The 15,481-nt window shown below is 37.5% G+C and overlaps 1 protein-coding gene across 1 annotated transcript in view; it reads right to left on the bottom strand.

Moving 5' to 3' along the window:
- Positions 1-645: 645 nt before the first annotated feature.
- LOC113098418 (estrogen-related receptor gamma-like) overlaps positions 646-15,481 on the bottom strand; it is a 32,150-nt gene continuing 17,314 nt past the window's right edge. The window contains exons 4-5 of the mRNA XM_026263475.1: positions 6,400-6,669; positions 646-1,961 (exon numbers count right to left, since the gene is read on the bottom strand). Coding sequence (XP_026119260.1) covers positions 1,717-1,961; positions 6,400-6,669 — 515 coding nt within the window. The 3' untranslated portion in view covers positions 646-1,716. The remainder of the gene's footprint in view (positions 1,962-6,399; positions 6,670-15,481) is intronic.

Here is a 15,481-nt window from a genome sequence, read left to right as displayed (position 1 = left end):
AGAAAAAACAGAAAGAATATCAACGCATACTGAACAGTGAGACCAAGACACTACATCTTTTGCATGTGACAGAAAAAAAAAAAGAACAGAGATGTTTCAGGAAAAAAACACAGCAGGCATGAAACACCAATAAGCTGAACTACATCTTTTTCCTAATTTTTCATTCTTTTTTTCCCCCCTTTGCTCTGTTCCAATAAAATGTCTTTTGTGTCAGTTTATAATCTGTAAATTTACAATATAAAATGCTTAAGAATATTCAGAAAATACCCCATACTAATAGGGACATATTTCTGATGAAGGCTGTGGATCGCTTGCTTTGATACTTGAGCCTCTGCTAAAAATGTCATTTGGAAGAAGATTATATCATGTGTATGATCTCTCTCATAAAAATCAGGACCATTGTGAAACTAAGCTTACGATGCTTCTATGTCTTCCTAAGTGCTATTTTTCTTAAAGTTCAAATACTGCTTTAGAATTAAAGAATGTCAATAGAATTTCGAGGCTGAAGTTTTACATATATAATTGGCTTGAGATAATATTTATAGTCCTTCTGGCCATATTATGTTTGTAATCTATCATCTTATGACAAGCACAGACAGAAAAGCAAAAGCTTCTGGAAAAAGACAATTTTCCAAGTAAGTGCGGCACTAAGAAAAAAAGAAGAAAAAGAAAAAAAATGCAAACAAATTTGCATACATTTACACCTCCACTTTTTAAACATCTATTGCTTAGAGAAGATAACAGGTTTTTGTCTTCATGGTTATAAATCGCGCAACACGGTGGTCGGTAGAAAAACATAACAATCAATTATTAACATTATATGAAGAAACATTGTGTTTGATGACCATATCATATATTTACATCCTTCAGTACAGTAAAAATACACTCGAATAAAATATAATAAAATCAAGTCAATAAATAAATGAGTCTGTTCTTTGACCACTGTGATTCCTCTTTGCTCGGTATTGCATGATAGACTAAAGCTTCGGCTTTTTCCTGAAAAGACTGAAATGATATCTGTAAAAGAGGCTAGATGTGTTTGGAAGACTTGAAAGAAAACGACAAGGGAGTGACACACACACATGATCAATCCACATGGTTCCGTAATGGTGAGGAGCAGCTTCTTCAAAGACGTGAAAATCTCCGTTTGGCTATCGTGTTGTTAAACTGCTCCGAGGACCTCTAACGTATTATAGACAGTCACACTCTTATGGTACAAGAGGGGCGATTCCTAGATTCCTTCAGCAACGTGGGAGCTGGACGGTACAGTTCGGGGAAAGTTTCGCTCGCTGGTGTCCACCGGGTGGACCTCCTTCCTTTGGCAGGGCTGGTCTTTTTCGGCTCCAAAACGTATCTTTTGAAAATCAACAAAATGTCTCAATAGCACAAAAAAACAAACTCAGCATCAGATTTTCGAGAAGAACAAGTCGACGGCTGGTTTCAAGTCCCGCTGCTGAATGATGAAAGCAGTCATTTTTTCCACTTCATACTTTTCTCAATAATCCCATTCTAAATTCATCTTATATTTATGTCTCATTGTCAGTAATTAGAAGTACCATTACGGTTATGTTTTTAGTTATTATTTGTTAATGTTTATAGACAAAGGTTTCACGAACAGCGGCAGAGAGTTAGTCAGTGTCTGCCTGGTGAAGGGGTGCAGGCAGTGACGTACACCCTACAGCTCTCTGTTGGTATAACGTGGGACTGGGCACAGAGTTAGACCTTGGCCTCCAGCAGCTCCAGAAACAGTTTGTGCATGGGCACTTTGCCGTCCTGTTTGATGCTGTAGAAGTGCTGCACTGCCTTGGTGGACGTTTGCCGGAGCAGCGGTAGGGTCATGAGCAGCTTGCCGGCCCGGCGCGGGTCCTCCACGTGCTGGCCCGCCTCGTAGTCCTGCAGGGCCTCATGCAACACATCCTGGAGCTTCTGCACTGCTTCCACGTCCTCTATATGCATGGAATCTGGAAAAAATACAGAACAATGATTAGTGACTTTAGAAATAACTCAAACACAAATTCAGTATAAAACAAAATATGCTGTGTCAATATTTTTCTCAGTAAGACAAGACCAAAGGGGAAAAAACAGTTATGTTTTGTAACTACTAATTTTTTTATTTATATAAAGGCATGCTACTCTAGTGATACTGATTTCATTTATTGCTTGATTTTAAATGTAAGGGTTTTTGAAAGAAGTTTCTTATGGTCAACAATGCCGCATTTAATTAATTTAAAAAAATTGGTAAAATTGTGAATAAATTATATAAAAAAATAAATAAATCTACATTACTGCAGTCTTCAAAATGTATTTTAATATGCTGGCCCAAGCTCCGGAAACATTTCTGAACATTAATTTTAGAAACAAGTGTTCTGTTTAATATTTTTGTGGAAACCATGATATATATTTTTTCATGATAAGGTTTTGTAACATTACACATCTTTGCGGTTACTTTTGACCAGTTTAATGCGTGCTTGCTGAATCAAACATTAAACAAAAACTACTAAGCATTTTAAACTGCAGTTTTAATGAAATATATTAAACATACAAAACATGTAATACAAATAATATATGTAAAAAATATATATACAATAAATTATATACACATGTAATATATTATGTAATTTTTTTTACAAATAAAATCATATAGGACTGTCAGAAGACAAAATTACACACATATTGTATGCAAGTTGAATTCAAAATCAACTTTGCTCAAAAATCAAAGGGGGCCCCCTTCAGTTTAAATATGCATGACACTCCCAGATGCTAGTTCTGTACAGGACATGTCTTTTTCACTTTCCTGGCAAAAGGAAAGGGATTAAGAGAATGTGACTCAATTTTTTTTTTTTTTTTTTTTTTTGCCAGGCCTAAGCTCATTCTCCAGTTATTAAAGGCACACTTGAGTGTTAAACGCTGAGGCCGTCCTTGCCACATGTTTACAAGCCTCTCTATGGGACTGATGAATGGCACGGGCGACAGAAACAGTGTTTGGAGGAGAGCTGATACGGCACTTGTCTAAGCGAGAGGAACAGCGGCTCGAGTCAGGAAACAATACCTCAGACTGACTGGCATTGTCTGCCAGAAATGTCAAACAGGCTGCATTTGCATTTGCGCTCGTTAGTACAGCATTCATGCCCCTTCACCGAGACGGACATGCCTCTGAGAGCACAATTAGTCTCAGGCAGCTACTATCTTTGCTGTGTCCTGCTCCAGTGGCTAATATAGTTGCACTTTTCCAGCTAATCCAAGCCTTGGATGCTATTGCAAGTGTGCTCTGATGGTTTTATCACATCATAATGATAAAGAACGTGCTTTGTCTGACTTGCTCTTTATAGACAAGACTCCACCAACGCTATTGATGGTTTTCTACTGTGGCGTGTCACTGATCCTGTTCCCTCCGGATAAAATGTCCAAAAGCACGCTGGCTTTTGGCAAAGATGTCACAATCAATGCATTGCATCACATCGATTGATACATACACGTTAAATAATAATTGTACGGTCAAGTATTGATAAAAGCGAGACCCTATGAGGTTCCTCTTTAAGTAGAAAGCACTATCTGTCCTTTGGGCTGGCCAGTGGGGCAAACGTCAGCCCGCTTTAGGCTACGGTTCCACATCCTAACCCTTCAGTGTCTGTAGCCCATCTAGAATTCAGACACTGAAGGTCTCATTATTTGGCCATTTGAAAAGTGACCTGTGATCTGACAGAAATCCCTTGGAGGAAAGTGCTTACCTGCACTTTTCTACACAAGCCGTTCTATCAATCTCACCATCACTGCTGGAGGCGTTCTGGAAAACACACATTTGCTGCACGCGACTTGTGCCTTAAAAGTGTGCTGCAACATTTACTATAAAAAAGATTTTCCAGAATGACACTGGAATTGCTTTATTTACTTCAACTGCAACTGTAGTTGAATCAACTGCAACATAAAGCTTTCAAATAAATAGGATAAAAAATGGCACTCTGACATCGATTGCTTAAACAATATTGTGTCTATTGAAGGACTGTGAAATATATCAGCTCTGAGCGGAAATACCCAGCAACTTGGGGCTTTAGAAAATGGTGGAGTGTATCATTTTATAGCAGCTGTCTGAAACATTCTGCTCTCCTCCAAAAAAAGAAGCGACAAAATGTCTCAACTCATGAGGCATGTCTGTCCTGAGAAAAGAGTACGGAGAAAAGCCACAGAGAGAAATACGGAGAATAAACACGCGAAAAGGAGAGAAAAAGTCAGGACTAGAAATTAGCCTACGCATCAGGATGCACAGTTATTATTATTATTATTTTTTTACATTTTGTAGTGTTTTGAAAGAAAATCCCACCTCAGTTTTTCTACTTCAAGTTTGAGTCAGTGTGTTACTTGCTGATTCTTTGTTATTAATTGTAAAAATTACTAGCAGAGTGAAAACTGTTTCAGGAAGTTTAATTGCATATGCTTCAGTAAAGGTTTAAACGTTGACAGAAAATGACATGGGTATGAGCACTACAACACATTGATCACTTTTACCTGCTTTTGGGACGTTGACGTACACGTCAACAAACCAAACTGCTAATCATCGAATCAATTAAAAAAATAATTTCTCAAAAGAGTCACGCACTCATTTGCTCTCTCAGGGCTGCACTTTGGGCAGAACGGCCCCTGGTGTCTGCGTGCCGGGGCCAAACTAGCGAGCCGTCATCCGCAAGCGAGCAAGAGCAATCTGCTTTTTCATTTTTCAGCATGGCCAGGCCCAGCCAGAGATTGATCGTCACACATGGCCCCAGAAAACAAACTGTCAATACCGTGAGCGCTGGAGAATTTGAACAAATAGCCGCCCTCCCATTCAAGCTGCTCATTGCGTCCCATTTAACAGATTTTATTGACAGTTTCCTTCTTGTAATTAAAGGGAAAACTACTGGCCAGCAACCAAGATAAAGTTCAAAGATGGGGTCAACACAAAGAGAGCCAGAGGGCCATGGTGCGATTGTGGATGGCTGACAACATCAGAGCCTGTTATTGACATGCAGGTGCATACTGATGGGCTCCTTACTTAAAAGGCATCTGAGCAGAGTCTTATGCTAATTTGGAGAGGGCCACAGACGTGCTTTTGAAGGATTTCAAAAGGGGCAGGGAGGGGTGGGAACATTGTTCAGTGTTTTGTTGTGTGTGCACGTGAATAGAGGAAGAGAAAACATAAGAGAAAAAAAAAAAAAAACAACAACAGAGATATTGAGATATCAGTTGAACTGTACCTGCATAACTATACCACTACATCTGTTGTTAAGATTCCCATAGGAGGAGATGAAATCAAAAGCAGGGAGTTTATCTTTTTCCATGCTGATACATTAAAAAAAGCCAACCCTATTAAGAGGGATGATGAATAAACAAATATGCTTTTTAACTGAGCTGTTGACAGAAAATCCAATAGCCTTCAAGTGCACTTCAAGCTAAATGCAGCATCTTTATTTAATTTGACATACGACTGCTGTAAATGATCATTTGTTAATGACATTTTGGACGATGTAAAGTATAAAGAGTTTAATCAGAGCAAACATCTTATTTAAGTTGATGCTAAAGAAAACAAGGTTATGACAGATAGAAATTGGTCAATGACATGTAAGTGTATCAATGATAAAAAAAAAAAAAAAATCATAATTCTTAAAAAAATAAAAAATCTGTATGAATAATGGCTTGATATGTTTTTATACCATTGACTCTAAAAGCATTTAGTAAAAACTCTTAGATTTTCTTTACAAATTCATTACATGAATCATTATTATTTTTATTTTTTTATAAGTTTCTTAAAATATGTTTTAAATACATTTAGTTAGTTAGTTACAAATAGGATTTATTATTCATTAACAACTATTATTAGGTTTTGGAAAGTTGCAACAAAACACTTTTTTATTCTTCTAATAATTAACAATACAAGATTTTGTCAGACTACTAAATTTCAAAATTTCTTTTATTTTAGAAATAAAAAACATGCTCTTCATACAAAATCATCATATTTATAAATTGCATTATATAACTTATTTTTGAAGACAGGTGTGCCAGGGGTGTCCAAACTCCATCCTGGAGGGCCACTGTCCTCCAGAGTTTAGCTCCAACTTGCCTCAACAAACCTGCCTGCAAGTTTTTAGTATGTCTATTAAGACCTAAGGTGCAGGTGTGTTTAATTGGGATTGGAGAAAAACTCTGCAGGACAGTGGCCTTCCAGGAGCAGGATTGGCACCCCTGCATTAATTAATCTGGACAAATATTTATTTATCTATTAATTTTTGTCCAATGTAAATGTGTTGAATATTGTGTATTCAATGTTTTGTTTTGCCTGAACAATCCATTACTGCATCACATATTGAATACATCAAATCAAATATGGCGTCTGCACTGACTGAAATCATTAGTGTCTGTTAATTTCACCTGAGTTAGCCAGGGCTATAGCTTTAAGAGTGACAAACTCCTCCTTCTCCAGCTTCATGCTCTTGTACTTCTTCACCAGCTGAAGAATGGCGTTGTTCAGGTCTAGCAGGCCAGCCAGCTTGGACTGGTCCTCATCCATGATGTAGTCTTCAGCGTAGACCAACTTGTCCTCAATAGACAGCGAGCGGTAGACTACACGCAGGATCAGGATCTCCATCCACGCGCTTTGCAGAAGACTCATCTGGTCCGCCAGCGAAAGTGTGGAAAACCCTGAGAAAAAGCGAGAGAAAGAGCTTTGTTCAACTCAACAACCAATGTTCAGATACAACATTCAACAGAGGTAAATGATACAAAAGCTCAGGTGGTTGTCAGAAGTTTCCGGTTGTTAGTGGAAAGAGTTGACATTCTGGAGATGTAATACAGAAGAAAACTCCAGTGGGAGCGAGCTGAGGCACCTAGCACGAGCCTTGGCTCTCATCTCCTGCTACGCTGCAGGCCAGGGGGCATCCTGAGGGAGGGCACTCCTTATCTCCCTCAACATGCAGCATGGATCAATTCTTCCCATCACACCAACTGAAAGACTAATTGCTTGCCTCAAACTCCTTCTTCTTACTCCTCCCCCACTCTGCACATAACATGTTTTTCCTCATTTCCCCATTTTTTGCTTGAAGTGAAGGAAAGTGAAGTTCATGTTCATGAATGCCACTTGAAACTGACTATCACTTGTCCTTGGTCTGTCTATAATACAAGGCGGTCAACCCTCATGTTCAGTTTGAGGTGAAAGAATAATACTAAATACTGATGTATCAGGGTGATACTTCTAGATGTTTGCTAACACTATTAGACTTCAACTATAAGAATAAAGGCCCGTTCACACCAAGCACGATAACTATAAAGATAACGATAAAGATATAGTTCTAAAAATCGTTCTCAATATTAAAGAATAGCGGAGTCCACACCACAACTATAACGATAAAGGCAAAGAGAAACGATATCGTTGGAATCACTTTCAGAACGATTTTTTTTTTTCTGATGAATGATAAAAACATTGCCAACCAATCAGAGTCAATCCTGCTGTAATGAGCTCGAGAATTTAAAGCAGCAGAGGCATGTCCGCTTAGAATACACAAACAATATCGTTCACTGGTGTGGACGCTAATATCGTTATCTTTATAGTTATCTTTATAGTTATCATTCTTGGTGTGAACGTGGCTTTAGTTTTTTGTTTTGTTTTAAAAAAAAATGCAATACTGTTGAGGGATCTCAAATTGAGGGTTAAAGCTTTAATAACTTCTATGTACTGGCTTTGGACTGGGTCAGATGAACACTATTGAAATAAACAACAACAATAATAATAATAAAAATAAAGAAACACACTAAATAAATAAATATTCTAAAACAAATGTTATTTTTTAACACACATCATTGGGACACATAAAACACAAGGGTGTTAAAATAAAAGCTAATCATGCAAATACTTTTTCCAAAACCAAAGCAGATCTAACATAGGCTGTAAAGACCAAACAATTAACAAATAAAATCTTAATATACTGCATAAATGCTTGAGAGCTGTCAGTCAGCTCTGAAGGTGAGGGACAGTCACAACAACACCTGTTGGTTTTGGATTTTTTTTGTGGATCTCACTCGCTCTGCTCTTCCAAGAACAGATGAAGCGTCTCTCTTCGCCACAGCGAGGGGGTTAATCTGGGTGGTGGGTGAACATGAGGAAAGAAATGCTCACCAACATCTGTTGTGGAGAGATGGCTCCAGAGGAAGCAAACAATTTCACTCATTTTTCTCCTTCTCTTTTTTGAAATCTCTTTCTGTGAGTTAATCACTAATGGCAAGGAGCTCATTAGGTATAGGTTTCGGGCTGTTGTTTATACCAACTGCTAATTTATTATCCCAAACTGTTAACATCTCTGATCTCATTAGAGTCAAACTAAGAGCTGGTGAGCAGTTGGTGCCTCCCCTGGCCTGCTGGTACTAGAGTGCTCAATGCCAGTTGGCAGGGCCATCCTCTACTACTTAATAAAATCATCAAAAGGGATTAAGCCAAGAATTTCTTAAGGGGGTCCAATGTAAGACTGCTGCATTCTTACAAAGACACTGGCCTCAATGAAAGGTGGCGTGGACTACAAATAAGATCACACTCTCTTGGCCTCCTCAGAAGTATCCTTTAATATGGCTGAGAATTTTGAAAAAAAAAAATACAATGACTCTGAATATATGTGAATCAGATAAATAAAAATAACAAATCATAAGCATATTTTAGCCTATGAATAATGTGGTATAGAGAAAGTATATAAGAATATTTAAATGCTTTTTCATGTTTCAATATTTTCTTTAATCTCAATGCAATTATGTACAGAAAACTATAAGTAAGCCACTGGTAGAATATCTTAAATTCAAATGATTAATACCATGGCGCTTTTGCTCTGACACATCAACACTGACTGAATAAATGGTGAAAGTTTGGAGTCTGTTTGGCCAACCAATAGAGGACACCAATATTATTATTTTTGCACTTCCGGTTGGTGACATTAGTGGCACAGAAACATTTAAAAGGTTATCAGCAATGGAATTTATCATGAAAAGAAACAAAGAATACAGGAGTCGAATGATGGAAGACTAAAGACATTATGTATCAAAACAGATCGAGAGACACACAGAGGGACAAAGAGAATGAGAGCACGAGGGACAAATAGAGAGACAAAATAAAGGTAGAGGGGTGGGGGTGGGACGAGGGATGTGGAGTGGAGTGGCAGATGGACAGAGCCCATCGCCTAGAGCTCCCCCTGTGCCACTCCCAGCCCTCCCTCTCAGCCACTGCTGTTAGTAAATAATTAGATATACACATTCCCCAATCTCCACACATCTCTCCGCAGAATAATTAAAAGCCCGATGATTAGTTTATTGAGTGGAAGGAAGAACTTTTTTTCCCTCTTTATTGAGGTCCATCAGTGATTTTATCAGGGGCTTGCGCTTTTACGGTTGTCATGCCAGTGCAGGCATCCAATTTTTCTTATCTCCCTGATTAATACAAATGCTGTTTCAGGACGCATTAATTAACAGATACGAATCTACGGTCTCATGGCTGGATCAATACAGAAAAGAAAAGAGCCATCAATGTGAATTTACTGCTGATGATGGAAAAGGTTCTCTATTGGCATTTACGTGAGGGCAAACTTTAAAGATGCATTTTTTCCCCTTCTTTTCATCTGTTATTTCATTTCACAAAAGAGCTTGGTGGCGACCGTGATTACAGTTCACCTTTGGTTGCTTTGCTGCGTGAGAAAGGATCCAAAGAGCCAAATTAAAGCGTCTTGCTGTCATTTCAGCTGTGGCAAATGTGCACATTTTTTATATATTTATAAAATACTTGGCAATATTTATTATTACATCCTTGAACATACACATGCCATGTATTTATTTCAGTCACTTTTTATATCTTCTTATCTTCTTTCTGTTTCTTTCTTTTTTTTACTTAAAAAGCATTTATTTACATGCCATGTATTTATTGACTAGCCATGGTAGTAAATGTTACTAGCCTCTTTTATTTGACAGACACAGAGTAGACTGCCCCATCCTGATGACACATGAGGATTATCTGATCCAGCATTCAATCTCCAGTAACGTCCTCTCAATTTAACTCTTTTAGCCCAGAGACCAGCTTCAGAGCTCAGACTCCCTCTCTCTCCAACAGGACTGAAGGGGCTTTGCCACAGACACAATCTCTCTTCTACTCTCTATCTCTCAGTAAACTGATGCTCTTTGTGCTAGATGGGGAGGAAAGGCTAAGTATGTGGATCTGTGAAGGTTACACCAGTAGAAGGTAACTGATGGCTGAGGTCTTGTGAAACCTGCAGTGGCTTTTCAGAAGAAATAAGCATTGGAGCAGCGTGTAGCACAGGCTGACAGAAAGAGGCTGCGGTGCAGCCATGCGAAGTTAACCCCTGCCGGGCAGGACTGCTCACCACCAGGCCTCACAGCAACCACCGGCCGACCGTCTGCCAAATCTTTTCTGACTGCACGTTTACACACTGAGAGAGTCCGCCTAAACAAACACACACACATATGCAGTCGTTCCTCCTCCTTGTCTTCCTCAAGGCAGACTTCACCTCAGCAACGCTGCTTAGCCGTCATATAAACACACGTGTGCTCAACTCCTCCTTCTCACTCTCAGCAACACCCCTGCTTATTTTCTCATGGTTGCAGGGTAAGTGAACATGCTTGAGCAATGAGAATCAGTGCTATTCTGTGTGATGACCATGCTTGATGTTTATTTGATGCATCCTGGCTCCCTCCTGAGCTCCTGTGTGAATATACACTCTATTTGCTTTCACACTTTGTCAAGACGATGATGACACGGTGACTAATGGTCTTGCAAAAATAGTGCTGTGGAGAGCGAAGGTGAGACTTAGTAATATTAGTAGTCCAAGTTGTTATATCGCCTTAACAGAACAGCATTTGATAACAAAAAAAACAAAAACAAAAAACAACCAATTAACAATCTATAATAGATTTCAATGCATTGACATCTCACAATATCCGGAAAAACAGCACGATTGTGAGAAAGATACTGCTTTTATACTATACAGTTCAATAAACAATACATTTATATTGATTAACTTCCACTTTAAACTTGCAATATTAATATTTACATTTTGTAGTTTTGGTTTGCAATAGAAATCGTTAAAGTCAAACCCACATCAATACATGATTGCTATTTGTATCAGTGTTTTGGAATGATCAAGTCAGTGATCAAGACTTATTTCATTCGTAAATGAATCAGTGCTTTTGCATGAAATGATTGAATGAATGATTCAATGACTCACTCAAAAGAGTCACATGTCACCACCTACTGGGGTAACAATGCATATATCACAATAAATACACAATGAAACTGCTTAATTTCTTCTTTATAATTTACTGTAATAATAAATTGGTCAATTTTTAACAAATGTTTTGATGTATTTCATATGTATAGATTTCCCCCTTATTAGTTATTTCACCTCTTTACTACAGATTGTTGTACCAATAAAACAGAGATAAATAAATACTACATACACACATAAATACATAAAGCAAGCGTATGTAGTATGTTTGATTCACTAAAAAAAGACCCTTTTTTTAGCATCAATCTCTAAATAAGCCATAAAAGGATGTGACTTTGGAATACATTCAGCTGATTGGTGATTACTGCAAGCTTACAGATAAACCTGTGGTGAGGCTAATGATGCCAAAGGCCATGGTGAGAAAAGAACAACCACCATGCCAGTCTGTGTGTCCATTTACTGCCCCGTTGAGACGCTGCATGAGACCAGCTAAACCAGGCTTCTGTAAAACTACTCCACCTAAACAAATCCCACCCAAATAAAGGGCAAATATTAGCCAACAGAAGTCCTGCACAAATCAAAAACAACATGAAAAGGCAAACAAGAGTGTTTTGTGTGTGTGTAAACAGTCGGGTCTTTAGTCTCCCCTCACCCCTCAGAGAGGAGGGGCGACACAGGGGAAGTGATGACAGGAGCCGCATACACTGTAAAAAATAATTCAGTGGCTTAGTAAATTTCACAAAAATAAAGAGCTATATTAACTTAATAAAATCTTTTGAAATCATTTAAGTGATATTTTGAGTGGGTCAGATTAAAAAGAATAATTAAAAATCCAACAAATAATTTCTCTAAAATTTACATATATTATTTAAGTTTATGTAATGAAAATAAATAAGTATTTAACTAACTAATTATATTTTTTATATACCTTCAATATTTCTGGTGAATTCTAATAGAAATATTTGATAATTATTTACTTGTACTGATCTGTTTTAGAAACTAAAATTATTAAGTATTCCCAACCAATTTTCCTAAATAAAGTTCCAGCTTAATAAATGACAGTTTAAATAAATTGAGTAAATTTCGCGGCTAAAGTGATCACGTGTGCAGCTCCGCAGGAAAAAAAAAATCTGCTTTTCTCAGCAGCGACGTCGACTAGCTATACACCTCACAGCTCCTGGTAAGTAACGTTAGTCAGCTAATCCTACTTACGTTTGTAACACTTTATTAAAAAGTTAATAATTATTAAGCATTTTCTAACAATTGTCTTTGTATTTTACGTCATATTCAACAAGTTTCGTAGCTTAATCGAAGTCACCTGAAGGACGGCTTTCCTCAGCAACGGCAAGACCCGCACTCCTCTCATATCGTGGTACGTTATAATTTAGCCAGCTAATACTAATTATGTTTGTAATGTTTAATTCAGAAGTTAATTATTAAGGATTTCCTAACAATTGTGTTTGTATTTTGCGTTATCTTAAGAAGTTTAACAAGTTTCGCGGCTCAAACAAGAGGCACCTGTCACTGAAGGACTGCTTTTCTCAGCAACGACGTGAACAGCATTACTCAAATTTCCTGTAAGTAACGTAGTCCGTAGTCCTTTTATAACTATGTATATTTGCAAAAATGTTTTCAAAAGTTGATTAAACATTGACCGTGTGTACGTGTACATAACAGTGTAGTTTTCGAAGTTAGTTAGTGGGGCAGCCATATGTATGTTAGTTTTTTTTTTTTTTTTTTTTTTTTTTTTGGAGTGGGTTAACGTTCGTACTATTTGGATCACCGTTTATTTCAACCGCCATTTGAAAGTCTAACGATAAGTGTACCGTGGTCCAGCAACTATAACTATACATGCCCAATGGAAAACGATTTTGTACAGGTTCCCCTTTGGGGTCAGTGGCTTGTCAAAAGGGAACACATCATTTATGAACTTTCAAATGACAACATTCTTTCTTGTAAAAAGCTGTCACGTTGTTGTAAAACATCATAATTACTACACGAACTCAAGTATGAGCTCTTAAATCACCACTACAAATACTCCATGCAAAAGTATTTAAAATGGCGTGGACATAACAGACTGGTGCGTTTTAATCAGCTCCCACTGTAGGGAGTCGGACAGTTTAAGGCCTGCTCCATTGTAAAATCATTCTAGTGCACTGAAACCTAGATCACATACAATATCGGTCAAAAGTTTGAAAACCGTAAGCTTTTTAATGTAACAAATCCAGACCTGGTGGGTATTGAAGGACAGCGGAGGCTGGGGGAGAGGTACGTTGTTTTAATTGAGTAAACTTACTAAATTTCTTAAGAGTGTGTTTAAATATATTCATTTTGATTTGAAATTATTTGTAATATTTTTGTTCCCTGAAACAGATCAGTTTAATTTTCCATCCTTAAATAAATTGATAGAAATTTCACAAATATATTATGTGTATTATAAATAAACAATTTGTTAGTCTAATACTAAATTGTTTTAGTGGAAAAAATAAAATATAACTGTACATTTTAGATAAAATAAACTGTTGTATTTTTAGTCCGTTAATATGTTTACATTTATGCATTTGGCAGACACTTTTATCCAAAGTAACTTACATTGCATTTCAAGGTACACATTTACAATTTAATCAATTTTTGCTAGCGCCGACGCTCTACTGTTTGAGCTACAGGAAAGCCATCTTTTGTATAATCAAGTGAACTATATTCAGAGATTTTATTAAGTTAATAAAGTTAAATATTACTGTAATATTTACTAAGCCACAGAATTATTTAGAGGGTTGAGTGTGAGGGTTAATGCAATGCATATTTTTTTCAAGTAGTGCAATTAAACCAGCTTTTTTGTTTCAAAACCATTAGTCATTTTACTTAAATATTAAACATGTTTATAAAGAAATTGGTTGAAATAATGCAGACCTCAATAAAAGCCTATAGCATTGATTTACAGCATAGAAGCTCGCAGTTGGTCTCTTTTCGTTTTTCTTTTAGGTTTATTGTTAAAAATAAATGTCCCTATGTAGAAAATTAACCTGTCCTCTTGTTAAGAAGAATGCTGTTAATTTTTGCAACTCCTCCCCCTAGTAAACTTTGTTTGAGATTTTACCTATCATATGGTCCAACAGAATGTTTGCTTCTTCAGGTGCTATTTGTTTTGTGTATTTGTCACTTTCTTGTAACATTCAGTTTTGAATGTTAGCTCTAACCAGTTATCTTTAAAATTTGCCTGTAGGGTTCAGCTGATCTACCCGTCTTCGTACAAGCAGAGTTGGCAGAGGAGGTCATAAAAATCTACATCCTTCGGAACAATAATGGGGCAGTCAGCGACGTAATCTTGGGAATCTCAGCAGAGCCTGCTGCCATCTTTCAGGAGTCACATTGGATTTGAGATATCCCAAGACCCACAAATACAGGTCCTTCTCCAAAAATTAGCATATTGTGATAAAGTTAATTATTTTCCATAATGTAATGATAAAAATTAAACTTTCATATGTTTTAGATTCATTGCACACCAACTGAAATATTTCAGGTCTTTTATTGTTTAAATACTGATGCTTTTGGCGTACAGCTCATGAAAACCATAAATTCCTATCTCAAAAAAAATAGCTTATTTCATCTGACCAATAAAAGAAAAGTGTTTTTAATACAAAAAAGTCAAACTTCAAATAATTGTTCAGTTATGCACTCAATACTTGGTGGGGAATCCTTTTGCAGAAATGACTGCTTCAATGCGGCGTGGCATGGAGGCAATCAGCCTGTGGCGCTGCTTCGATAGCGGCCTTAAGCTCATCCAGAGTGTTTTGTCTTGCGTCTCTTAACTTTCTCTTCACAATATCCCACAGATTCTCTATGGGGTTCAGGTCAGGAGAGTTGGTAGGCCAATTGAGCACAGTAATACCATGGTCAGTAAACCATTTACCAGTGTGAGCAGGTGCCAGGTCGTGCTGAAAAGCAAAATCTTCTTCTCCATAAAGCTTTTCAACAGATGGAAACATGAAGTGCTCCCAAATCTCCTGATAGCTAGCTGCATTGACCCTGCCCTTGATAAAACACAGTGGACCAACACCAGCAGCTGACATGTCACCCCAGACCTTCACTGACTGTGGGTACTTGATACTGGACTTCAGGCATTTTGGCATTTCCTTCTCCCCAGTCTTCCTCCAGACTCTGGCACCTTGATTTCCAAATGACATGCAAAATTAGCTTTCATCCGAAAAAAGTACTTTGGACCACTGATCAACAGTCCAGTGCTG

This window comes from Carassius auratus, unplaced genomic scaffold, assembly GCF_003368295.1.
Source record: "Carassius auratus strain Wakin unplaced genomic scaffold, ASM336829v1 scaf_tig00216558, whole genome shotgun sequence".
NCBI lineage: Eukaryota > Metazoa > Chordata > Actinopteri > Cypriniformes > Cyprinidae > Carassius > Carassius auratus.
This window is presented reverse-complemented; position numbering and strand designations above follow the sequence as displayed.